General features: G+C 41.2%; 2 protein-coding genes across 7 annotated transcripts in view; both read left to right on the top strand.

Annotated features, from left to right (window-relative positions):
* The window catches only part of LOC148428698 (eukaryotic translation initiation factor 4E type 2-like), an 8,608-nt gene extending 3,073 nt beyond the window's left edge, over positions 1-5,535 (top strand). The window contains exons 4-7 of one of the 4 annotated variants that reach the window (XM_088420101.1): positions 311-415; positions 499-651; positions 1,605-1,741; positions 5,312-5,535. In XM_088420101.1, the coding sequence (XP_088276227.1) occupies positions 311-415; positions 499-651; positions 1,605-1,741; positions 5,312-5,417 (501 nt within the window). In that variant the 3' untranslated portion in view covers positions 5,418-5,535. Of the gene's footprint in view, positions 1-310; positions 416-498; positions 652-1,604; positions 1,742-3,479; positions 3,636-5,311 lie in introns of those variants that run through there. The other 3 variants (XM_088420126.1, XM_088420118.1, XM_088420110.1) reach the window with 3 other exon arrangements.
* LOC148428697 (retinal guanylyl cyclase 2-like) lies at positions 5,449-26,054 on the top strand. Of its 3 annotated transcripts, XM_088420028.1 has the most exons (24): positions 5,449-5,580; positions 7,785-8,032; positions 10,915-11,145; positions 11,216-11,371; positions 12,524-12,666; positions 14,448-14,603; positions 15,432-15,581; positions 15,642-15,858; positions 15,933-16,008; positions 16,161-16,245; positions 17,126-17,242; positions 19,421-19,504; positions 19,563-19,739; positions 19,801-19,954; positions 20,953-21,096; positions 21,164-21,312; positions 21,616-21,779; positions 21,843-21,966; positions 23,138-23,206; positions 23,276-23,450; positions 24,727-24,825; positions 24,929-25,014; positions 25,088-25,173; positions 25,255-26,054. In XM_088420028.1, the coding sequence occupies exons 2-24, from the start codon at positions 7,792-7,794 to the stop codon at positions 25,340-25,342; spliced, it is 3,171 nt and encodes a 1,056-aa protein (XP_088276154.1). In that variant the 5' UTR covers positions 5,449-5,580; positions 7,785-7,791; the 3' UTR covers positions 25,343-26,054. The 3 variants fall into 3 exon arrangements, 1 of the variants encoding a protein (XP_088276154.1); XR_015866205.1 differs by lacking the exons at positions 24,727-24,825; positions 24,929-25,014; positions 25,088-25,173; positions 25,255-26,054 and having other exon boundaries at positions 21,612-21,779; positions 23,276-23,355; XR_015866203.1 differs by lacking the exons at positions 24,727-24,825; positions 24,929-25,014; positions 25,088-25,173; positions 25,255-26,054 and having other exon boundaries at positions 21,612-21,966; positions 23,276-23,355.

Below are 26,054 nucleotides of genomic sequence, written 5' to 3'. Positions count from 1 at the left end.
CAAAAAACAGCCCCCCCCTTTCCCCATTGGTGATAAAATGGTAAAATTCAAATCTAGACAATCCATAGCATAGCTGAAATGAGCTCGTAAATGACGGCAGTCTTCAAATTAACCTAACCCTAACCAGACAGACAAGCTTAGGCCTCCCACTAAATAAATTCACTTTACGCCCCCAACCCTAGCTCGAGAAAGAAAAAAAATGCAAATATGGCGAGGACGCTTCAGGGCGCTTTGGTCTGAAAAGGCGAAAAGCCTTTGCCAAGGACACTTTTACACAAGCTGTGTTCTTCATCTCTAATTCTAACGCAAGGTGGAGCAGTTCTGGAAATTCTACAGTCATCTGGTGCGCCCGGGAGACCTGGGTGGACCTAGCGATTTCCTCCTGTTCAAGGAGGGCATCAAACCCATGTGGGAGGTGAGGAGGGCTCACGCCTACGCTCCAACGCTCTTGTCTGCGGGCGGGCTTGATGGCGCCCGGCGTCTTTGTCCTGCTTTCAGGATGAGTGCAATCGCAACGGTGGCAAATGGATCATCCAGCTTCGCAAAGGCCTGGCAAGCCGCTTCTGGGAGAACGTCATTCTGGCCATGGTGGGCGAGCAGTTCATGGTGGGCGAGGAAATATGTGGCGCTGTCGTGTCCATACGCTTCCAGGTGGGACACCATTGCCACAATTTGGGAGAGTTTCTATTGAAATACATGGGACTATGTTGAATTTACAATTTAGAAGAGGTGGGAAACTTGCTGGTCCGACATTCGTAAGAGAACCGCCTCCTTTCCGTCATCATTTGCCCGTCATTTTTTCAAGCCATACGAAATTTAAATTGTTGGTCCTCTGGTGTATTTTTTGCCCAACCTTCTGCCAACACTTGAAGGTTCCATTTCACAATTTTTTTTTTCTGGTCCATCATTCGTCAGGCGCTGCTCTACTTCTCTCTGCGCTCCTACAAATGATGTTTTCTGTTTTAGTACTTACACTTAAAGTTAACACCATGTCTGTGGTTCAACAGTTACGCTGCAATTGAAGCACAACACAGTAATATAAATGTAACATGAAAACAAAGCCAGCTAAGGGGTTTAAACCATATATATATATATATATATATATATATATATATATATATATATATATATATATATATAATACACCAGTAAATGACACCTGAGGTACTTGTATACAACTGCTATAAATTGCGGGAGTACATCAAATTAAAAAGTTTAAATAATTAGCAAATATCGGTCATTTGGCTGATGTTTGAAAGGCCGTAGTCGGCCGGCCTAGTAATTCTTTCGACACTACTATTTATTTAAAAGAAAAACAGGACGGTTTCTCAAATTTACAATGCAGAAAAATATAAATTATCATTCATATACTGGTTTGGTAGGTAAAATTTGGTGCAAAGGTAAGTTCTAGTTTGGGATTCTGTTTTTGCACAATCCTGGTTGAAAGGTGCATTTTATGTTGTCAGCAGTCCTTGTTTACATTGACCTATTTAGCTAAAGCTAGCTAGCGAAGGCAAACTCTAGTGTGCAGTCGTTTCCGCACACATGAACACACGTGATAATCAGCATGCATGATGAGCCAAGTGTGTGTGTGTGTGTTTCAGGAAGACTTTCTTTCTGTATGGAACAGGACGTCCAACGATCAGAGCACAACGTCCAGAATCAGAGACACATTGAGACGAGTGCTCAACCTCCCCGCCAGCTTCGTCATGGAGTACAAGACGCACAATGACAGTCTCAGGTAGCAAGTTACCTTATTTAAAAAATAATAATAAAGAAATATATATATACAGTGCCCAGCGTTAATGAGTACACCCCCTTTAAAAAGTTATACTTTTCACAATATATCATTGAAAATAAATGGTATTTACAAAATGTGCATAAGTTAAGTTTCATACAGCAACTGTTGAAGATTTGACTCATAAGACAGTTAAATAATATAACTCAGATGATATATTTCTCAGTTTTAGTTCAATTTCTGTGGTGCAAAAAGGAGTACACCCCACTGTAGTTCTCTGATCAAAGCTACAATTTAGGCTCCTAATGTTTAATTGATTAACCATTCGACAACAGGTGAGTCTAATTAGTCATCACACAGGTGTTCATTAGGCAGTTGGCTACAAAAGGGTGTCACCTGAAGCAAACCACCCCTGCTGTCCACAATGGCACCACATGGAAGAGAACTGACACCAGATCTGCGCCAGAAAATAATTTCTGCACACCAGAAAGGTAGAGGCTACAAGACCATAAGTAAAGCCTTACTTATTAGTAAGAATACAGTTGCAAAAGTAATTCAAAAGTTTAAGAAAGCTGGAACTCCAACCATTGCACAGAGACGTCCAGGTCGACCACGAAAGTTAACACCACGGCAGGAACGTCTAGTGATGAGAAAGGTTGAAGAAAACCGGCATGCAAGTACAAGGGACTTACTTATCTGTGGAAGTACAAAGTGTAATTGGAGTGCCTTTGTCTCGTGACCTAATACGCCGGACAGTGCAGAGGAATGGCATGCATGCATGTCGTCCTCGGAGGAAGCCTCTCCTAAAGCCCCGCCGCAAGAATGCCCGTCTAGAGTTTGCTATGGCCCATTTCATGAAAGATGAGCGCTACTGGGACTCTATACTGTGGAGTGATGAGACCAAAATCAATCTCTTTGGAACCGATGGCTTCAAAACTGTCTGGCGTCGCAAGGGTGAAGAATACAAAGAAAAGTGCATGGTGCCCACAGTGAAACGTGGTGGTGGTAGTGTCCTTGTGTGGGGCTGCATGAGTGCTGCTGGTGTTGGGGAGCTGCATGAATTCAGCAATGTACTGCCACATACTGAACACTAAGATGCTTCCATCCCTTCATGCCCTCGGTCGTCGTCCCCTATTCCAACACGACAATGACCCCGAGCATACATCTAAAGCCACTGCAGCCTTTCTGAAAAGCAAGAAGGTGACAGTGATTCCATGGCCAAGTATGTCACCTGATCTCAACCCAATTGAGCATCTGTGGGGAATTCTGAAGAGACAGCTTGAGTGTCACTCTCCATCCAACCTCCAATCTCTGAAATTCAGAGATCATAGTAGAAGAATGGAAAAAGATTGATGTTGCCAAATGTTCCCAACTTGTCCATTCTATGCCCAGGAGACTTGGAGCTGTCATTGCAAATTACGGAGGACATACAAAGTACTGAATGTTCTGAATTTAGCACTTTTGTTGTGGGGTGTACTCATTTCTGCGCCACCCTCATTTCTGTTAAACTAAAAAATCTAAGTCATCTAAGTTATATTAAACTTTTTTGTTTCAGTTATCTGTTCAGGTGTTATAATAAACTTCATCTGTGAATATTTTGGGAGTATTTGTTTTATTTTCATTTAAATATTATATAAAATGCTACTTTTCAGAGGGGGTGTACTCATTAACGCTGGGCACTGTATATACACTGTATGTATATATATATATATATATATATATATATATATATATATTTTAGGGACAACTCGGGATTCAGAAACATGAAGATTTCCCACTGAACCTTGGAATGGAATGCGCCTTGTCTTGAGTTATTTGAGGTTGCTCAGCAGTAAATTACGTGTGTGTGTGTGTGTGTGTCATGGCACAGTGAAGCGATTAAAGGCAGTGGAAGTGATTGAAGAGTTTGTTTTCTTTTTGCCCGCATTTCACGTTTGCCCCTATATAGGAGTGCTGCGCTTATCTTGCTCTCGCAGAGCCTGCCCGGCCAGGCTAATCCCGTCTCTATTCCTGGCCGCAGACCAGCTGGGACGGTCAAACTAATCCAGATCTGGATTAGTAGATTGCCTCTCAATGGCCAAGCGCCGCCTCGAGCAGTGAAAGTCGGCTCCCGGTCCAAACGCTTGCCAAGATTCCCACGTCAGTTTTGAAGCACGCGCAAAAAGGATCTTTACAATGCAGTACTTTGTCCAATGTGCTTTCATTCGTCCGATCGTGAATGAAAGATGAATCAGCCTAATCTACTATTTTTCAGCAATCTTGGTGTGGCCATTTTGTCTTTTGCTGTGTCTTTAACCCCTGGGGAAAATTTTGACCCAACTCGGGCTTTTAGACGTTTTTGATGTCTGATATCGAAGGAAAAGCATTAAAAAATACTACGCGTACACTAGGAGACTAAAATATTGCATAGATCGTCAAAACGTGGACTTTCAATATGCCGTCCTTTCCAAATGCTTACAAACGGGAGGTCGAGCGGTACACCCTGCGGATGTCAACTTTAGCCCATGTCGGGCTCATTTATTGCTATTCAAAATTGGAAATATTGTCCATTTTGGACATATTGAAAACCTGAGGTTTTATTCTGAATTCCCCCCAATTTTTGCATTCATCGTTTCAATGGCAACTCACGTATAAAGTAATAGAAAATTTAGCGTTTACACCCCAAAACCACCGGGGAGGCACTAGCGGACAACCTATGACATTTCCAAGTCTTTCAATGACTTCATTGAGTGGCTTAGCCTGACTCCCATAATGCAAAGTTCTTGCTATGCATTGTGGGACTTGGAGTTGACAAAAGGGTTTGATCCAAGAACTAAATGTTGCAAGGAAAGTGTTTATTTTGCTGCAAGGAAGCATTTTACTTCATGCACGCATAACGTTAGATCTGCTATAGCTGTGAATGAAAATTCTCTGTAACAAAACGGCCTTTGAATATAAATATTTAAATATCCAAATGTATGGCTAGGGCTGATGTTACTGGACATTTTTTGAAAGTAAAAATATTTTTATATTTGAGGATGTTATGACCCATTCGAAGTGGGTGATGATCAGGCAAGGTTAGTGAAAAATCCCCGGACACCCGGGTGTTAACATGACATCACATATACTCAATGACCAATCATAACTCAGCTTGCCAATGGCACACGGGAGGTGAGCCGTGATTGGTCTATAGCACATGCGATGGTTCTTTAAAACAACAACAAAAAACACAGACAAGACGCATTGGACTATAAGCCGCAGGGCTCAAGTCATGAGAAAAAAAATTGCGGCTTATAGGCTTAAAAATACCTCAACTGTACAGGAAAATACTGTATATGTTTTTTGTAACTGCTGAAAATGACTATATAAATTGTCCTTTTGAGCTTGCTAACCTTCCCATACTTTTGCTAAAAAAGTAAAAAGAGCCACAAAAGAAGCGCTAAATGCTAGCAACTCACAACTGAGAAAATGACCCTTATTCGTGTAGTTAGTGATGTCATCCAAAAAAAAGAAATCTCATGGCAAACATGCAATATTTTGCTTGGATAATGCTAACACTGTTAGCTGTTTTCATGCTCGTTGTCATCCGTGCAGGTCGAAAGAAAAAGTGGGATTTCAAACGGGAAAAAGTTGCCAAAAAAAAGTCAAGTTACACGGGTACCGGAAAAAGAAATGTCTGCTGGCCAAGACCATGCACTGAATGTGTTGATGTTTGATGGCCAGCTCACCTGACATCAGGCTCTCATTAGATGTCACCTGAAGCTAAACGAGATTAAAGCCAAAGCCTCTTTGTGGTGCTGGCCGCCTGACTCAGCGTCACTTTGAACGCCGTTTCTCTGGACAAATGAAGCTCGGAGACAAAGGTAATGTCTAGCTTTTTGTTGTTGTTGTTGTTGTTGTTGTTGTTTTTTTTAATCCCATGGAAGTCCAGGGAAAAAGCTTGTAGAGTTCTTTTTATGGCTTTATAGTGTTCTTCAGTTATTGCGGTTTTTAACCCTTATTATGGAAATTCCTGTGATTTTTTTTTTTTTTTTGTATCTTAAAAGAATCAATTGGCAAAAACACTAGAGTGCTGAAATTTCCAGCAGATGATTAAAACGTGTAAAATTTTAAAATGCAATGGTTCTGACATGTCTACGTGATTGCAGCTGGACGTGGGAGATTTTGTGTACACAAATAACCATTGTCCAAATTTTGGACCATACAAAACCATTATCATTACATTTTTGAGATGCATTTAAATAGGATTTACGACATTGATTATCCCGCGATTTTTTTTTTTTGCAACATCCAGCGGTCGAACTTTGTCAGCAAACAAATGATTCTTTCTTGACTTTTGTTTCACCTCAAGACAGTAGGTGGTGGTAGAGACCAGTTAAAAGCTATGTCTTAAACTGTCATCATCACATCACTGGTTACAAAGACAGACCATAGTAGTTTTCAAAATTTTTTTTTGGGGTGTTAATAACGTACATATGAAGTGATGCCAATCAACAATTTGAGTGGTTGAAGTGGTTGAAATCCAATGTGTATAGTTTGCAAAGTGTGTGCACAAGAGTTAATTAATGACTGTAACATTTTCTATTGCACGTTTATCTAGCTAGTTTTCTTACTTCCTTTAATCGTAAGGTCGCAAAATATCAAATTATGATTGTATTTATTTATACATATTTGCAAAAGAAACAAACTAAAACAATAAGTATATGATAAATAAATATAATAATAATAATGATAATAAATAATAAAAATAAAAAGTATAAACAATATACAATATTTTATACATAAATGTTTCATAAATATATTTCATATATTTATGTTTTACACATTCATACATGTATAAAAAAGTTAAAAATATTTAGAAAAATCGCAAAAATGAATACAATAAATACAATTAATTTATGTCAATACTTGCTGTTTCTCTTCAAAAAAGATTATATGTATTATTTTTAAGCAAAAGAAACAAACTACAAATAGAGAACAAAAGCAAAAAAAAACCAAAAAAAACATACACACAAGCATAAGCTTTTGGGTGGATTTTCCTCCAGGATCAAAACAGTTTTTAGTGCAAGTTTACCTTTGCTTTTTTCTTGCTATTGTCTTTGTCTTTTTATTTTCTTTAATCAAAATAAAAGTTTTTTATGATTTTTTTTCTTACAAAATAAACTAAAAATGGAACAAAAGGAAAAAAAAAGATTCTTTTATATCCACAATTTTTTTTCTATCGTAGTTTTACGTTACTATTTTTCTTGCATTTAAGTCAGACTATTGGAAAAAAACAAATAAACAAAACACAAGCTCTTTTTCTGGATTTTTCTGTCTATGGTGAGTTTACCGTGCTAATTTCTTTCTATTTTTTTTTCTTTTGAGTGAGACTAAAAAGGTTTGAAAAGCAAAAATAAATAAATGAATAAAGGTCCTTTTTGGGGATTTTAAACCCTGGAGAAAATGTTGACCCAACTTTTAGATGTTTTTGATTTGTGGTTTTAAAGGGAAGACATACAGAAAACAATAGGACGCTAAAATGTTGCGTATATTGTCAAAACATGTCTTCTTTAAATATGCTGTCCTTTGCAACTGCTTGCAAACGGGATGTCGAGAGTTATACCCTGCAGATGTCAATTTTGGCCCGTGTCTGTCTCAGTTACTGCCATTCAAAACTTTTCCTAAATTGAAGCAAACAAAAAAAGGCAATTTGATGTATTTTTTTATAACGAACAAAACAAACTAAAAATGAACTGAGAATGAAAGCCCCCCCCCCCCCAAAAAAAAAATCTCATGGAATGCAGTTACTGCAGGTATTTCTAGGAAGGTAACCCCTGTTCTAAAGAAGGGAACGCTGTATTAATTTTTGAAGAAACAACTTTTGCGACATCATCAATCCTTGAGTGTGACATTCGCTGCCTGCCTGACTGCTCGGTGGAGGTGTTTAATCCTGTAAAGCTGCCAAGTAAAAATATCCCTGAGACCTGGATTACCTGCGCACTTGCACACCCACACAAACACACACACACAAATGTAGTTTTTTGTGTTAAATGGGGACTTTTGGGGTTCTTCGCCTTGGTTGCAGAGTGAGGATGTCGGCGGGCAGGCGCTCGCTGGGGCTGTGCTTGTGGTGGCTGAGCGTGGCGCAGGTTTGGAGCGCCACCTTCAAGTTGGCCCTGATCGGTCCCTGGTCCTGCGATCCCATGTTCTCCAGGGCCTTGCCTGCGGCGGCGGCCAACTTGGCGCTCTCCAGGTTGCGGCTGGATGCCGGCCTCAGCCGAGGATATTGGTATGATGTCAAACTACTGGATGAGGAATGTTCCACTTCCAAAGGTAAATCTGCCTTCGTCTCATGCGTGCCCTAATGGGGAAGTCTTTATTTGCTATCTTGCTGTATCACAAGCTATTTATAGCTCAAGCTGCAATCAGTCTGCAGTCAATGTGACATACGTCACTTTACAGCGCCACCAAGCAGTTCAGTTGAGTGAAGAAACTCAATTCGCTACTTGTCATTCCCAGCTATAACATAGCTGACTTTATCAGAGATTTATTTGGAGTTGCTCCCTTTCTTAATCCTGGTTTCATAAACCAAAGCTCAAACCGTACACCGGTGGTTCTCAACCTTTTTTCAGTGGCGTACCCTCTGAGAAATATCTTTTCAGCCAAGTGCCCCCAAACCAGTGCAAAGCAAACAAAATAAAAACAAACCAAAAAAAAACTGAACACATGCTCTCAGTGTCTGGTTTAGTAAAATTTTGAACCTTTTATTTCATTGATATTGGGTCATAAAAAAAAATAATCAACCAGAAGTGTCTTCTTGTGGATCATCGAAGAAATCTGTTATCAACAAGAAATAACTTCATTATTAATAAATATTTTTCCACAAAAAAATAATCAGTATAAAGTGTCAGACCTCTTCTGAAAAAATATATAAATAAGTATTTGTCCACAGAAAAATACTAAATATAAAGCATGCAGTTTGGGGATTCATTCTGAATCAATACTTGTCCACAGAAAAATGTTCAACTTTCGGGATCATAGTAGAGATGTGTTCACAGAAAAAAAAAAAAATCGTTGCCTTGACAGGTAACGAGAGGTGGCACATGACAAGTAGGGTTGAACCATTCTATTATGGGAGAAAAAATCTGGCTTTGAAAAACAATGAAATTGAATAAATTCCTGAACAGTGTGTTTTATGAACTTATATTTCCTGGAACACTTAACTAATTCAATAATTTCTCTTAAAGGATTTTTACATGTTTGTTGTTGTTTTATTTCAAATCTGGAGTACCCTATGAAGTTCCTTCATGTTGCCCCATTTGAGAACCACTGCTGTACACAATTTTGCCAACCCAAAGTAATATTTAGAATTAAGCGTTGAGAGATTTTTTTTAGTGTTACTATGCTTTTAAGCAGTTGACTCCGGTAATTCTGCTGATCCTTCTGGATCTGACAGCCGCTTTTCATACAGTAGATCGTAAAAATTCTCCTGTCCCGCTTGCGTGGGCAATAATAATGCTGTTCTGAAATGGCTTCAATCCTACCTCTCAGACAGAAGTTTTTCCGCCCATCCAAAAACGTATCCACAATAATGTTACAGCACGCCTGGACTGTTGTAAGTCTTTGTATGTTTGTCTCAGCCAGTCAGCACTCCACCGATTACAAACTGTCCAAAACGCAGCGGCCCATTTGCTGAGAAGGAGAAAAAAGCGCCATCATATTTGATTAGACTCGGGCAACCTAGAACATTTACTGAGCAAAAAAGCAGAGAGAAGACAAGGGCCTTTTTTGTCGCGAGGAGAGCGGACAGGGGCCTTCCCCTTCTGAAGGCTCCTTCCAGCCTAGTTACAAATTCTGCTCGCTACTTGTTACCTTTTTACTACTACATTACTTTTTTACTATTATATTTGTGCTTGATAACTCTTTTTGTAGTTTAGTAATTGTGCAGCACTTTGGTCAGCCCTTTGAGGTTGTTTTTAAATGTGCTTTATAAATAAAGTTGACTTAAATATGTTTAAAGCAATTGTTTGCTGATAAGGGCATTATGGGATGTGTTTCCACTGCAAGGCGGTCATTCTTTCAAGTAACCAATGGCTGCAAAACAAATTTACATTCTTTCTCTGATTGGCTCTTGGCCAGGAACATTTTAATTCCCTTAATTAAAGACGTTCTTTCGGTCAGTTAAACCTTAGCAAACTTTGTTTTACTTGTAGTGTATATGACAGATGAAATTTAGACAAATTTAGACAAATGTTAACGAAAGCATCTTCAATAGCTGTAGGGCAGGCAGTTTTGAATGAGAACGGACATCCACCAACTGACTATTATGTAAAGCTTGATAATGCCATTCAGCGGACATGATTACTAATTGCACTTTCGTCCCACCTGCATTGCCTCAGATGCGGGTTAATAAAGATCATATTGTATTATAGCCTGGGGTTAAACCTCTTAGCTGGCTTTGTATTCGTGTTACAGTTATATTACGGTGTTCTGTTTCTATTGTAGGGTAACTGAAGTACTGAACTACTTGAGTTTGATACCTGTGTCTTATGGCTTTCTAATCTTGTTGTACGAGATCTCATCCTATCCCGCCACATAATATGATTAATTTGTGCACAAGCCAAAATTTACCCCTAGGTGTTGGGCGGCCAGATAGTGACGAGGTGTGGTATTGGCCATCCACCATATAGCGCTATCCTTGTCTACCGTGCGCTACGTCTTCAAAGTTCATGTTATATGTCGATGCTTCTCAATTATTTTTTGCAAATAACCCCCCCTGCCTCAGGAAAGGGAAAACCTTCCGCGCCCCCACACTTGACAATAAATTCGATTATAGATAGATAATAAGATTTTCTATGACAATTGAATTTGTATACCTAAAACTGTATCCTTTCTAACATTATCAATAGAAGAAAAGCATTATAAGTTAACTTTCCAACTACTTTTCACTGCGTGTATACAGGTTACAGGTTTTACAGGTTAGTCTAAAACTAACAAAACTAAAAAAGTGCATCAAACTGCCTGAAAAAAAATCATGCCAATCATTATTGTATTGCAATTACACTTCATATGGCAAAAACAAAGCCCTTTCCCTGGGGTGTGCCCCAATGGTATCACAATGCCCCCCCCCCTCCAGGGGGGCCCTGCAAATTTGTCTTTTTTTTTTTTTTTTTTTTTTTTTAGCACAGTGTCCAAAAAAACATTGTTGTGTGAAGCTTTAACAGAACTCGCCGACATGGAGGGTTACGGCCACGCCTACGTGGGCCCCTTTAATCCCGCACTTTGCCACGCCGCCTCCCTATTGGCTCAACACTGGGAGGTGGGGCTGGCCTCTCCCGGCTGCCTGGATGCCGATTGGCCCAACCTGCCGCCCGTCCCTCGCCCCAGCGAGGTCCTCTTCACCGTGCTGCGCTTCTTCCACTGGGCGCACGTGGGCGTCATCTCAGGTCAGGAGCGCTAGCGGCTCTCATTTGGCACCGGCTCACCGGCCCGGTTCTGTCCTCTTTCCCTTCTCAGCTCCGGCGGACATTTGGAGGAGCACGGGTGAGGAGGTGGCCTCCGCCCTCAGGGCCCTTGGCTTGCCGGTGGGCCCCGTTGTTGCCATGGAAACAAAGAGCAAGGACGGCCCTCGCCGTGCGCTTCAAGCAATCAGGGATGCGGACAAGGTCAAAGGTCAGCGCTGCTTTCTCCTCATATTCTAAACGTGGCCGTGGAAGTCAAATCGCAGGGCTCATTCAATTTGTCCAGATGTCGCTCTTGTCGCACCGACATTTACAAATTTATTTGTGTCGGGAGTAGTAGGAGCCAACCAACGTTTGTGGATCTCTGGGGGCATTTTCGCCTTGAGCAAACCTTGTCACTGTTAGAGAAGGACAAATCATGATTAGTACCAAGCAGACAAAAAAAGGTCATAGCAAACAAAAATCGAAACCGCCTTTCAAAAGAGAAGGACATAAGTAAAAAGAAGCAAACGAGAAAAAGCAAATAATAAAAAGTAAGCTAACAAGAAAAAGAAGCAAACAAGAAAAAAGAATCAAACAAGAAAATGGACACACAAAAGAAAAAGAAAGCAAACACGAAAAAAGATGCAAACAAGAAAAAAGATGCAAACAAAAGAAATTAAGCAAACAAGAAAAAAGCGCAAACCGGAAAAAAGAACCATCCACGAAAATCGATGCATATAAAAATGCAAACAGGAAAAAGGAAGCAAAGAAGAAGCAAACAAGAAAAACGGCGCAAACAGGAAAAACGACACAAACAAAAAAGAATCAAACAAGAGAAGAACACACGCAAGGAAAAAGATGAAAACAAGAAAAAAAGAGCCAAAAAATAAGAAGCAAATAAGAAAAAGGACGAACGAGAATAAAAGAGGCAAACAAGAAAAAGAAGCCTTTTTTTTACCTCTGCATCCCAGCCACTACTGCAGCTTCAATTCTATGCGCCTTATAATGCGGTGCCCCTATATATGAACACAGCTTAAGAATAGGCCCTTCGTTGAAGGTGCTCCTTATCGTGCATAGAATAAAATGGCTATCAAAAAGACGTTTGCGTGCGTGACTCGCAGATGGACTGACCTCGGCGTGACGTCATCTTCATTTGCATATCCAGATCCGTAAAAACAAAAACACACAAAAATATTTCAAACTCAACACAATTTAGCGTCATACGCATAGCAGTTGTTCAACTCGCATACGTCTTTTCCACGGCGATAGTAAATACCATATACGCATTTCGGAGAAATGAGGGTGATTTTGTGAGCGTTAAATTTGTATTTGAAATCAGGATAGCCCTCCTAACTAGTTGCTTCCTGGGCGTCTGTTCCAGTGGTCATCTTGTGCATGAGTTCCGTCCTCATCGGAGGCGAGGACCAGGGACAACTTCTATTGGCGGCTCTGGACATGGGCATGGTGGCTGCCGGATACGTCTTCGTCCCGTATGACGCCCTACTCTACGCGCTACCCTATCAGGTAACTGTTCTTTCTACCTTATCATTTTTAACCTTAACTCTTTCAGTCCCGTGGACGAGAATTTCCGTCGCGTAAAATACTTTGTTGTTGTGTGCCAGTGACGAGACTACAATGACATAGATGACACTCGTGGCCAGCCCTCCTTTTAAAATGAAGTCAATCGCGCACTGTAGTAGTGTAGTTATCAGAGGTGGACAACTTACATTTTGGCATTCGTTAGACCTGCCCCCTCTGTCATTCTTTTAAGTCAGACAAAATTGTAATCGTCAGTCCATCTGTAGTTTTGCCCAACCTTCCACCACCACTAGAGGGCGGCATTTGACTTTTTTTTTCTCGTCCATCATTTGTCAGGTCGACTTCTGTCTGCACTTGTACTATTTCTTTTTTCTGTTTTTGTTTTCGTGTTACACTTATATTACCGTGTTATGTTTCAATTGCAGTGTAACTGTAGAACCACATACATGGTAATTTTAAGTAAGTACAAAGACAGAAAACAATCATTTGTATGAGTGCAGACAGAAGTAGACCTGATGAATGGCGGACCAGAAATCAAAAAGTCAAATGTTGCCCTCTGGTAGTGGCAGAAAGATGGTCAAAAATACACTGTAATACCATCATGACCCTTGTGAGGATAAGCAGCTCTAGAAAAGGGATGGATGGATGTTTAATGTGACACATTTGAGAAATGCAGGGGACAGGAGTGCAATCATGTCCACTGGATGGCATGATCATGCTTTACATGACATAAAACATATTACATTTACATAAAACTGCCTGCCCTACAACTACAGAAGAATTTTTCGTTAACATTTGTCCAAATTTATCTAAATTTCATCTGTCAAATACACTACAAGTAAAACAAAGTACTGCTGAGGTTGAATTGACTAAAAACGCCCTTAATTAGGGAATTATAAATCTACTAATCTAAAAAAAAAACTCCTATCTTGCATTCCCTGGCCAACAACCAATCAGAGAAAGAATGCAAATTTTTTCCACATTCCCAGCATGCTGTTACCAGCAAGAAAGCTGAAACCAGGACTGAAAATGGGAGCGACTACAAAAAAATCTCTGGTAAAGTATACTGAGTTGTTTTACTGAATGAGTCAAATGGTTTCAAGTGAAATAGGCAATTGAAAATCGATCTTTGGACAGGCAATAAGCTATGTGGTTTTGAACATGTATAATCACATAATGTGAAATTTCACCATCATAAAGATATTGTCATTGATACTGTTCATGTTTCAATAAATGTCAGGACTGCTGCAATGTTTCAAATGCCACTAAATAAAAAAAAATGTTAAAATCTATGCTGTGCACAAAAAAAAACAGCTATTCACAAAAAGCTCATTTTCTCATTTTGTCCAAAATAGCTTAGTCACTCAAATGACCTATTTTCAAACAGTGATTATTGGTTTCATGTCTACAATCTGAAAAACAAAATAAAGAAGAATCATACTGTTTTTCTACATTCACTTTCTTTTTAGTCATAATATTTTCTCGACCTTGAAAGATCTGTCAGAATACTCAAAATCGTCTGGCACTTTAGGGGTCGCCTTTTCGGATAACACTTGACACTGAAAGGGTTAACAAAACCAAAAAGTAATATGTGTTAATTATCAACACTTTTTACAGTGTTTGTACAGGTTTCAAGTTATATATATATATATATATATATATATATATATATATATATATATATATATATATATATATATGACTTCAAAGTACAGTATTTGTTTCACAGCAATTTGCCTGTTGTTTTGTTTCCTTTTGAACGGAAGGACACGGTTTTCCCCCAGCTGAGAAACAGCACCCAGCTCCGTCACGCCTACGGCTCCGTTTTGACCATCACCATGGCGTCGGATCAGAACTTCTACCAAGCTTTCCGCGAGGCGCAAATAAACCGAGAGATCCGATCGTCCGTGGCGCCCATGGAGGTAGGAGACCCAACTGTGCTGGCGATTTTTCCATGGAACCTTTACCTGCTTCTTTTGTCTATAATGCTATTGGCCCCCCCCACCGACCCAGTACCGTGGATCAACTGGGCCGCACCCAAAATAATGATGTTTTGGAACCGATTTGGTTTATCCTTTACAAGTTACAGATCTGTAATATATTTGTGCGTTGTTTGGCGTCGCTTCTGGCCGCTGTTGATATTACATTTAGTCGTGAGGAAGAACGGTGTGACATGTTGCCTTTGTCTGGTAAATGGTGAATGGTGATCTCCAGAGGTGGGCGCTTGGGCAGCACCGACGAACTGTCCGTCGGTCCGCCGCCGACGGTTGCCCGTTTTTCCCACGGACCGACGAATGACGGGAATGCTAGAAAAAAATGGCTAATGTCTTCATTTATTAGCTTTTTTATAAGGCTTCTCATTTAGGATTTTACACGATTTTGTGGGTAAACAGAGACAAAGTTACCCAGCAGAAAACAACATTGGCACCTGTACTGAACAGCAGCTGAATTCCATTTCCATTCACAACCAATACAAGAGCAATTTCCTAAGATTAGCAATTATTAAGCGGAAGAAAGGCCACAAATGGTGCCAGGCCATAGTTTGGACACCAGATGATGTCTGCCAGGGTGCAAAAAGCTCAAGTCACCTGTTTAATGATACACTATGTGCCAAAGAATCCTTATCTAATAGTGTCAGGTTCAGGCAAACGAGAGCACAGGAAGGAAGACAACCAGCTTCCTGTTGGCTCTCCTCGCGAGAACAAGAACCTAGTTGTCTTCCTTAATGATGCTGAATGTTTGCCCAACAGGTGTCCCCCCTTTTCGGAACCATCTTCAACATGGTTTACTTCATGGCCAAGGCCGTGGAGGAGCGGCGTCAGGCGGGCGGCGGGCGCTGGGTGACGGGCTACCAGTTGCTCCGGTCCGACGGAGGATTTCGCTACCGGGGTTTCAACCAGGTGGGTATTTGTGGCCAACTGGACTAGCGCCGCCCGGCTTCTTAACGCGGCCGCCGCCAGGTGCTGTACGGCGGCCCGGATGGCACCGGCATGCAAGCCGGCTACGTGGTTCTGGACTGCGACGGGGACAAGCTGGTGGCCACGCACACGCTGGCCGCCGCCCATGCCACCGGCCCGTTCGGGACCCTTAAACCGCTGAGACGCTCCTTCCATTTCCCGGGAGGGAAACCTCCCAGCGCCGGCTTCTGTTGGTTCAATCCGGACCAGGCTTGCACAGGTGCGCTCCCTTCTGGTCCAATATGGGCTTGCGACCTAGGGAAAGTGCTCATGCGTGTTTGCGCTTGCCAATAGACACGGACACCGCCACGGGATTCTTTAGCATCACCCTGATATGCATTATGCTGGCAGCCATTTTCTTTTGGATCAGGTAAGGACGCTCAGTCCGAAATATGGAAATGCCGTAATGCAAAACTTTTTTTTCCATAACGAAACCATACTTCCCCAACCCAAAAACAAAACAAAAATGGTCCGCAGTTTTTTTCTTCCCGATATCACTGGGTCCCAATTTGTTTTGTACAGGAAGCGCAGGGGATCGGAGAACACCTCCAAACTCATTCTGACGCTCGATGACATCGTCTTCATCGACACTCAAGTCAGCCGAAAGGTCGGACGTGTTTGAGGTTTTGCTCGAAGAGCTCCGGCGAAGTTTCTCGCCCATTTTGCGGAGGTTCCTTCATTTATAACAAGCCTTGTCGGCCATGTTTATGGAAGTTCAGTGCTTTTTTTTTTGTATCTTTATATTATTGAATTATTAATTACCCGGAGGGATCACTGTACATATATATATATATATATATATATATATATATATATATATATATATATATATATATATATATATATATATATATATATATATATATATATATCCTTCTTTTGGGATGTTCTTCTTTTGTGTGTGTGTATATGTGTATATATATATATATATATATATATATATATATATATATATATATATATATATATATATACATATACACACACACAAAAGAAGAACATCCCAAAAGAAGGACATTGTCAATGTCAGCAAAATATTTTTGGTGAATGTATTTGCTATGGCTGTATTATAGAAGCATTTGAAGAGGTGGAAAATTTTGCACAGGAAGGCAGCCACTCCTGTTAACTCCTAGTTAACTCTTTCAGTGTCAAATATTATCCAAAAAGGCGACCTCTGCACTACCCGTATATTTCACGTTTTCACTCATTTTTCAAGGCCCACAGAATTGTCTGTGTGATGTATGTAAACATATAAGATTAATTTCTGTTCCTTTCTTAGACTACAAGTATGTAATGTGTGTTGTATGTATTGCAACACTGCTATCCAATGGTCACAGTTATCACTACAGTGCTCAAATGGCTTAATATTGTCAAGAAAAAAAAAACCCGCATTTGATGAGAATTTTATCATTTTTTCTGATTACTCTAAAAGACGGGAATTGTCATACGGTATCGGTTAACGCTATCTTATCTGACTGGACCTGTAGAAGCTGAACGACGAGTCGATCATGAGGAGTCTCCTGGAAATCAAAACGCCCTTCCGCTCGGTGGCCCGGAGCTACATCCTGTCTACGCCAGAGAGCTCCAATATCGGGATCTTGGAGGTACGCGTCATTCTTTTATCTTCTATTATATATATATATATATATATATATATATATATATATATATATATATATATATATATATATATATATTAGATCCCCCCCTACTTCGCGGTTAATGGGGGGTGTCAACCCCCCACAAAGTCTGAAACCTGCGAAGTAGGGTATCAGTTCCAAGATTTCTATGTACGCCCCAATATAGCCACAGTAACCATAAACAATCCTTTTTTTTTTTTTTTTTTTGCGTATTTTATCTCCTTTCTCCTATTATTTAACATTACATTATCCTTATTAACATTATTGTATATTCATTAAATAACTAATATTACTTAGTTTGTTGAGAATTTGTTCTCAGGACTGGTTATCTGCACCAAGACTCCGGTGAAAGAGTCTTCACATTGAACTTCACATTTATTTTGGCTCATGTATGGTGTATCATGTAGTATCTGTTGAATAATAAATCAACAACAATCTTAAAGTCAGTCAACTAACATATAAACACTTAATCTATGAAATTACTGTATTTTTAGCCGACATTAGCGGGTTAGCAACAACTCACAACAACTACAAACTATAAAGTGCAACCTCTACACAAACGAACACATAAACAGAATAAACTCTCATCGCTTACTAAACATAGGCAGTAGCGTGCGTTATCAACATAAATGATAATAAACTATAAATATGAGCACGAAAGACGCACAGAGAACGTAAAACAGGAAACGGAAATGCAACACAGACAAATTGAAAGCATGCATTTCAAAATAAGATAACAAACATCACGAACTCTAATGCTTGAAGAATTCTTAACAGTTATTAACTAATATTACTTCGTTATTTGATGAATACAGTACTGTATAATGTAGTTTTTGCCTTTTTTTTCATTTTTTAAATGATTATTTTTTTTAATTATTTTTTATATTGAAATATTTTTAATTTTTCCTGGAAAAACCCGGAGGGATCACTATACATATATATATATATATATATATATATATATATATATATATATATATATATATATATATATATATATAGTGGGCCCCCGTGTTACGAACTTAATCGGTTCAGCGGCTACGCTCGTAACTCGAATTGCTTGTATGACGCGCAATCCAAACCTGTGTTAATTAGTGAATACGTGCAACGCGTGCAAAAACCTTAGGTAAAAATATCACGACTTTATACACATATTAAAAATTTGTAACATAATCTACTGTACAGTTAAATTAAATAACATAAATATAAAAAAAAAAAATGACATTTGCCTTTGGGGCGACGTGACTTGAACTGGTGGTGGGTGGAGGCGGAATGGTGCAGAGACCAACCCGCAGAATTTATTTATTTATTTTCTTAAATGAGAACATATCACCGGCGATTTCCTTCTCTTTAATCCACAATAGAAGAAGCCTCTCCATTTTGTTGTCGAGCGAGGTCCGTCCCCCGGCAAGGAAAGTCTTGCCCTTAGAAGATTGCTGAGCGGTTACGGCCATACTCACGAGCAAGGTTAACTTATGCGTGCGCCTCCTTCGTATTTTTTTATTATCTCCTGCTTGGTTTCTATTGTCATCATCCTCTTACTTCTTCCTTTACTGCCACTTGCAATTTTGGAAGCCACGTCTAACAGATAAAGTTTGCAAAGTCTTCACAACACACCGACCAGCTGTGCCATCAAGCTAGATGAAGGCGTTCGGCCAATAGCGTATCGGCATTTCTGTGATTGATGTGACGCCGGCCAACAGCATATCGGCATCTCCGTGACTGAGACCGTGACTGTAACCTTATAAGACCAATAGCATATTGGCGTTTCTGTGACATGCAAGAATAGTTAGTTTTGTTGATGCAGCAAAGCGAAAAAAATAATGCGGACACACTGACCAGCATTGGATTGTTCGTAAGACGAAAGGTTTGTGCGTAAGAGGGGGACAAACAACGCCGCGGTCCACGTTCGAAAGATGAAAAATTTGTAAAACAGGGAGTTTGTAAACCAGGGGCCCACTGTGTGTGTGTGTATATATATATATATATATATTATATATATATATATATATATATATATATATATATATGTGTGTGTGTGTGTGTGTGTGTGTGTTCCCCCTAAATGACAACAGTATGTCTTCCTGATTTCAAACAACTTCTGCAAAGTTTTGTCTGTTTTGTAATGATTTATTTCTTCAGGGTGACTGGGTTTGGCTGAAGAAGTTGCCCGTGACGGGGCCCGTGACGGCCGTCAATCAACACACGCAGAAGATATTCAGCCAGGTAGGCAAGAGACGCACGGCTGGACTCCGGCACCCCCTCTCAACATCCATCTTTCTAGTTGAGGGACATGCGACATGAAAACCTGAACCTCTACCTGGGGCTTTTCGTGGACTCGGGAATCGTGGCCATGGTGGTGGAGCACTGCCCCCGCGGCAGTCTGGCCGACCTGCTGGCCGACGCCGACATGAGGCTGGACTGGATGTTCAAGTCGTCCCTCCTCATGGACCTCATCAAGGTGAGGTCGTCCTCTTCCCACCTTTCGGATCCCGTCCGACCAAAGCGGGCTCGCCTTTCAGGGGATGAAGCACCTCCATCTGCGGGGATTGAGTCACGGCCGTCTCAAGTCCACAAACTGTCTGGTGGACGGGCGCTTTGTCCTCAAGATCACCGATTACGGAATTCCCATGATCCTTCACTCGGAGGGCCTCAGCCTTTTGGACGACCCACAAGGTGAGGACCACCTACATTCCGTCCATCTATCCAAATCTTTGTTTAAATAATGCACCAACATAACAGCAATACGCCTTTTGGGTTTACGATTGAAGACTACCCCCTGGTGGCGAGTATAATAAGAGCAGCACCAACGTAATTTCACCCTCCGATTGTTCGAATACTGCACCAACACAACCGCAATATGCCATTTGGGTTTACTGTTTAAGATTTCCTCCTGGTGGCGAGTATAACAAGACCAACAGCAACATATTTTCACACTCCAACTGTTAGAATACTGCACCAACACAACACTTATCTTCTGGTTTAAGATTTCCTCCTGGTGGCGAATATAACAAGAGCAGCATCAACATATTTTAGCACTCCAACTGTTTGAGTACTGCACCAACACAACACGAATCTTCTGGTTGGGTTTACTAGTGAAGAGTGCCCCCTGGTGGCGAGTAAAATAAGAGCAGCACCAACATATTTTAACATTCAAACTGTTAGACTACTGCACGGACACAAGAGTGATATACTGGTTGGGTTTACTATTGAAGATTACCTCCTGGTGGCCAGTATAATAAGAGCAGCACCAACGTAATTTCACCCTCCGATTGTTCGAATACTGCACCAACACAACCGCAATACGCCTCTCGGGCCTACTATTGAAGAGTATCCCTTGGTGGTGTGTATAATAAGAGCAGCACCCACTCGGATAGTTAGAATACTGCACCAACATGACAGTAATACAACTGTTAGTTTTACTAGTGTAGAGTGCCCCCTGGTGGCAACCCTTTTGTGTGTGTGTGTGTGTGTGTGTGTGTGTGTGTGTGTGTGTGTGTGTGATTTTAACTGTATTTGTGGGGCCCACTTTGAGTTCAGAGCTCTTTTCGAGGGTCAAGACTTGATTTGAGAGTTTAGCTTCAAATTGGAATCAGGTTAGGCAACCTGTTGTGGTTAGGGGCTAGGAAATGCACGATGTCTTCACGACAAGAGCGCCGTGCGTGCGCCGGCAGAGCTGCTGTGGACGGCGCCCGAGCTGCTGCGGCACCCGGTCCGAGGCGGCACCATGGCCGGGGACGTCTTCAGCTTCTCCATCATCATCCAAGAAGTCATCTCCCGAAGTCCGCCCTATGCCATGATGGACATGCCCGCCCCAGGTCAGGGTGGATGTCCTTGGTCGGGTTGGGCGTGCGGCGCCGCCACTGACGCCGCTGGTTCCTCCAGAGATCGTGGAGCGCTTGAAGCAGCCGCCCCCCGTGTGCCGCCCGCTGGTCTCGGTGGACGAGGCGCCGGCCGAGTGTCTGACGCTAATGAACGAATGCTGGAACGAAGAGCCCGCCAAGAGGCCCGGCTTCGATGACGTCTTCAAGCAGGTGAGCGCTTTCTTCGTCAGGAACGGGACCGGGCCCGGTCGCCGTTCGCTAAGAATGGCGAGGTCGATACCGGAACAACACTTTGCTATTTTCATCGAGAGTCCCGCGACGGTTTTGCGCAATAGAACAGGCTCGCGTCAGCCGTCGCGACTTGGTTCCGGGAACGACGTCAAAATAAAAGCGGGCAAAGACGAATGCTCACATTTATTTTGAAGTCTCATCATGTTTGGCGGCGTGTTTTACCATCGCTGTTCCATGAACAACTTCAAAATAAAAGGGGTTTCCATCTTTTTTCCGAGGCAGTTTCGGGGCATCAACCGAGGGAAGAAGGCCAACATCATCGACTCCATGCTTCGGATGCTGGAGCAGTACAGTTCCAACCTGGAGGATCTGATCCGAGAGAGGACGGACGAACTGGAGGTGGAGCGAAACAAGACGGACAAGCTGGTGGGACAGCTGCTGCCCAAGTGAGAACGGCTCGGCGCCCGTTTGAGCGCGCGCGCCTTCCCGTCACGGTGCGTCTTTTTCAGGTCGGTGGCTCAGGCCCTGAAGAAGGGCAAGCCGGTGCGCCCCGAGCACTATTCGGACTGCACGCTCTACTTCAGCGACATCGTGGGCTTCACCACCATCTCGGCTCTCAGTGAGCCCATCGAGGTACCGGCCGCTCACCAAAAAAAAAAAAAAAAAACAAAGAAAAAAAAAGAGTATTGGCCGGGTGAGCATCTCTCCGCAACAGACTCAACAATAACGACGTAAAACCTTTCTCCATATACTTTGTTTGATTTATCAATGAGAGAGACTGAGAAAAAGAGCACAACCTGAGTCAAGCTTGTTTCGTCTAAAAGAGAAGGCTTTCTCCCTTTTTTTTGTTGGTTTTTTTTTTGTTTCAAGCAGGGTGTGGTTTACGAGACAAACAAATGGAGCGGATTAATCTCGTAAACCGGGGGCCCACTGTACCTTAGGCTTGGATTACGTTATATACCAAAGTACTAAAGTGGTTGATAACTTGAGTACAAAATTCTGTACTGAGGTACTAAAATTAATCCATTTCTGTCGGTTTTAAGAGCTAAAATAATGGACTTGCTAGCACTTCAACCCATTCAGTAATTGATTACTTTAGTAATCTAATCCCTAAAGTACTCACTTACGTTAGGTTTGGATTACTTTATGCACCAAAGTACTAAAATGAATGAGAACTTGAGTACTAAGTTCTGTTGGATTACCTTATGTACTTTAGTATAACGTAGTTAATAACTTCAGTTGTCGTTTCTGTACTAAGGTACTAAAAGTAATCAATTTCTTGAGGTTTTCAAGTTCTAAAATGATGGATTAGCATTTAAATCCACAAAGTAATTGATTGCTTGAGTCATTGATTACCTAAAGTACTGGATTACCTTAGGATACATTTAGTGTACCTTAAGTAATTACTTTAGGTACTTAAATAATCAATTACTATGGTGCCCAACTAATTAGTACCAGACATATATATATATATATATATATATATATATATATATATATATATATATATATATATATATATACATATACATATATATATATATATATATATATATATATATATATACATATACATATATATATATATATATATATATATATATATATATATATATATATATATATATATATATATATATATATATTAGACCTTCTTTTAGCCAAACACTTGGGAAAAAAAATCGGAAGCACGTATCCGGGATGGAACGTCTGAAGATTAAAACGTAAAATTTCGTCTTTGGCATAAAACGAGTTAAAAATGGGAAAATCGTCCAAAACAATTTTTTTTTTGTTTGTTTCGTAGGTGGTGGACCTGCTGAACGACCTGTACACCATGTTCGACGCCATCATCGCGTCTCATGACGTCTACAAGGTGAGGACGGGATCGTCTGACGTCTTCGCCTCACGCTCGTCGTGTCTTTGTTTTTTTTTTTCTATGTAGGTGGAAACGATCGGCGACGCTTACATGGTGGCGTCGGGCGTGCCCAACCGCAACGGCAACCGTCACGCCGCCGAGGTGTCCAACATGTCGCTGGACATCCTGCACTCCATCGGGGCCTTCAAGATCAAGCACATGCCCGAGATTAAAGTCAAGATCAGAATTGGACTCCACTCGGGTAAAAATGGCCGACGGGCATTTCTTTGAACATGAGAAGGACACGCGTGCAAGCATTGAAAGTAGGGTTTGAAAGTAGGCTTTTCAGAAAATGATTTGAAATTGGGTTTCGAACTAGGGTGTCGAATTAGGGGTTTAGAGTCAGGTTTCAAAATAGAGGATCCATAGTACGATATTAAAGGGGGTAAAGGGTTCCAAGTAGGGTGTCAAGCTCGGGTTTCAAAGTAACGTTTGCATAATGGGTTATAAAGTAGGGTTTTAAAGTCAACTTTTAAAATAGCGTTTTGTAGTATGGTTTTAAATGGGGTGTAGAGTTTCAAAGTAGGATTCCAAAGTAGATATGGGGTTTCAAATTCGGGGTTTAAAGTAGAGTTTTAAAATAGAGGATCACAGCATGATGTTAAATGGATTCAAGGTAGGGTTCCAAAGTAGCTGTAAAGTTTCAAAGTATGGTTTGAATAAAGGGCTATAAAGTTGGGTTTTAAAGGAAGGTTTTAAAATAGGTTTCATTCTCTGGTTTTAAATGGGTTATGAGGTTCCAAAGTGGTGCTCGGGTTTCAAAGTAATGTTCCAAAGTAGCTACAGGGTTTCAAACGAATGTTTCAAAATCAGGTTTGAAAAAAGGAAGGTTTTAAAGTAAGGTCTTCACAGGGTTTCACATTATGTTTTTAACTGGCTTATGGGATTCCAGAAGGAGGGCTGGGATTTCAAAGTAGGGTTCCAAACTCGCTATAGGGGTTCATTGTAGGGTTTCAAAGTAAGGTTTTTACAAAAAGGGTTTCAATGTGGGGTTTTAAAATAGAGGACCAGAATATGGTATTAAATGGGTTGTAGGGTTCAAAGTAAGGTTCCCAAGTAACTATTAGGTTTCAAACTTGGGTTTCAAATTAAGGTTTTAAAATAGAGTATCGGAGTATGGTATTAAATTACATAGTTACAGGGTTCCAAAGTAGCTATAGAGTTTCAAAATATGGTGTGAAATTATTCAAAGTAGGGCTTGGGTTTCAAAGTAGGCTTTTAAACTAGGGTCACAATTGTGAATAGGGTAAGGGTAGGGTTTTGAAGATGTGTTTTAGAAGTTTCAAGTATGTTTCAAGATCAAGTTTTCAACTAAGGCTGTGGTTTATCTACATTCTATACGTCAAATCTTTTTTGTTCCTCTGAGAGTCGAGATCAGCGATCCCCGCAGGTATCAGCCAATGGTACTGAGCGCTTTGTATTGCCACGTCTTTTCAAATGAAGAGCAAATGAATTGTAAGATGGGGTCTTGTGCGCAGGTCCGGTGGTGGCAGGTGTGGTGGGCCTGACCATGCCCAGGTACTGTCTGTTCGGCGATACCGTGACCACGGCTTCGCACATGGAAGCGTCCGGACTTCGTACGTGCCGCCATCCGGGCCTGTGGCCATGTTGCGCGGGATGTAAGAAAAAAAGGGCGTTCCGAACGCGTGTGACCTTCTTTGTTGGGGGCTTCTTCTGCAGCATACCGAATCCACATCAGTCTGAGCACGGTAAAGGTCCTGACCAGTCTCAAACTGGGTTACCACATGGAGACCCGAAAAGCTCAGGTAGGCCATGCGTGCCGCGCTCGTTTTTTTTGAGGACATGCTGCGCCGTGGTCCTTGATCCGCGTTGTCTTAGGTGAAAGGTTCCGAGGACACTTTTTGGCTGGTGGGCCGAGACGGTTTCAATAAAGCTCTGCCCGTTCCGCCGGACCTCAAGGGCGGGTAGGCCTCGCCGCTCTTTGTTTCGGGGGAGGGACTTGAAACCTCCCTCAAGCCGACCGTGTCCTCCGTGTCCCCTCCCAGGGCCAGCAACCACGGGATCAGCCTGGACGAAATCCCCGTCGAGAGAAGACAAAAGTTTCTGGACCGCCAGAAGAAAATCAAGAAATAGACTTTGCCAATGGACGCGCACGCACTACCTCTGTGTCTTCAACACGTTAGTGTCAATGAAAACAAGTATGTTTTTTTAATGAAAAAAAAATGTGTGTGGAGTGTGGACGTTGTAGTCTCTGCGATTTTATTCACATTTTTGATGACTGTAGTACAATAACCATAAAAGACTACAAAATCACCCCGCGGGCAGGATTATACCAATTTGCGGGCGAGAACCGGCCCACGGGCCGAGGGTTTGGCACCCCTGTATAATCAGAGTGGACGTTTTCTTTTTTCTTTTTTTTTAAATCTTTTTCCTCGTGCCAATTGGGATGGATACAGATTTAGGTATACCATTTTTACAGACAATCGTTTTTTATTCTTGTCAATTTAAGACGTTCTTAACTTCAGTGGTGTCAGAATATTTCTGGTCCAGTGGCGTCCCCTAGTGGGCCTCGGCTCACTTCCGTTGTGAAAAGGTCATGCGCAACATTTTTCTTTAAAGGTTTTCCAGTCGGTTCGTGTTTCCGTTTTGGGAAAAGTGTTTGCAATTTTATTTGAAGTTGTTTTTACGTATTTGCAGGTGTATTTTCTTTCGGTTTTTTTTGTTTGTTTTTTTTTGCTTCATTCCTGTTTTGTTCGTTTTCTGCCATTTGCAGTCGGCCACCGTACACAACTGAGAAAAAAAATGCGGACATATTGGATTAAAACGGGGCCTGAAAGATCTCAAA

This window comes from Hippichthys cyanospilos, chromosome 1 (assembly GCF_059441005.1).
Source record: "Hippichthys cyanospilos isolate Australia breed blue-spotted pipefish chromosome 1, RoL_Hcya_1.0, whole genome shotgun sequence".
NCBI lineage: Eukaryota > Metazoa > Chordata > Actinopteri > Syngnathiformes > Syngnathidae > Hippichthys > Hippichthys cyanospilos.
The sequence above is the reverse complement of the archived record's forward strand: the minus strand, read 5'-3'. Positions and strand labels throughout refer to the sequence as shown.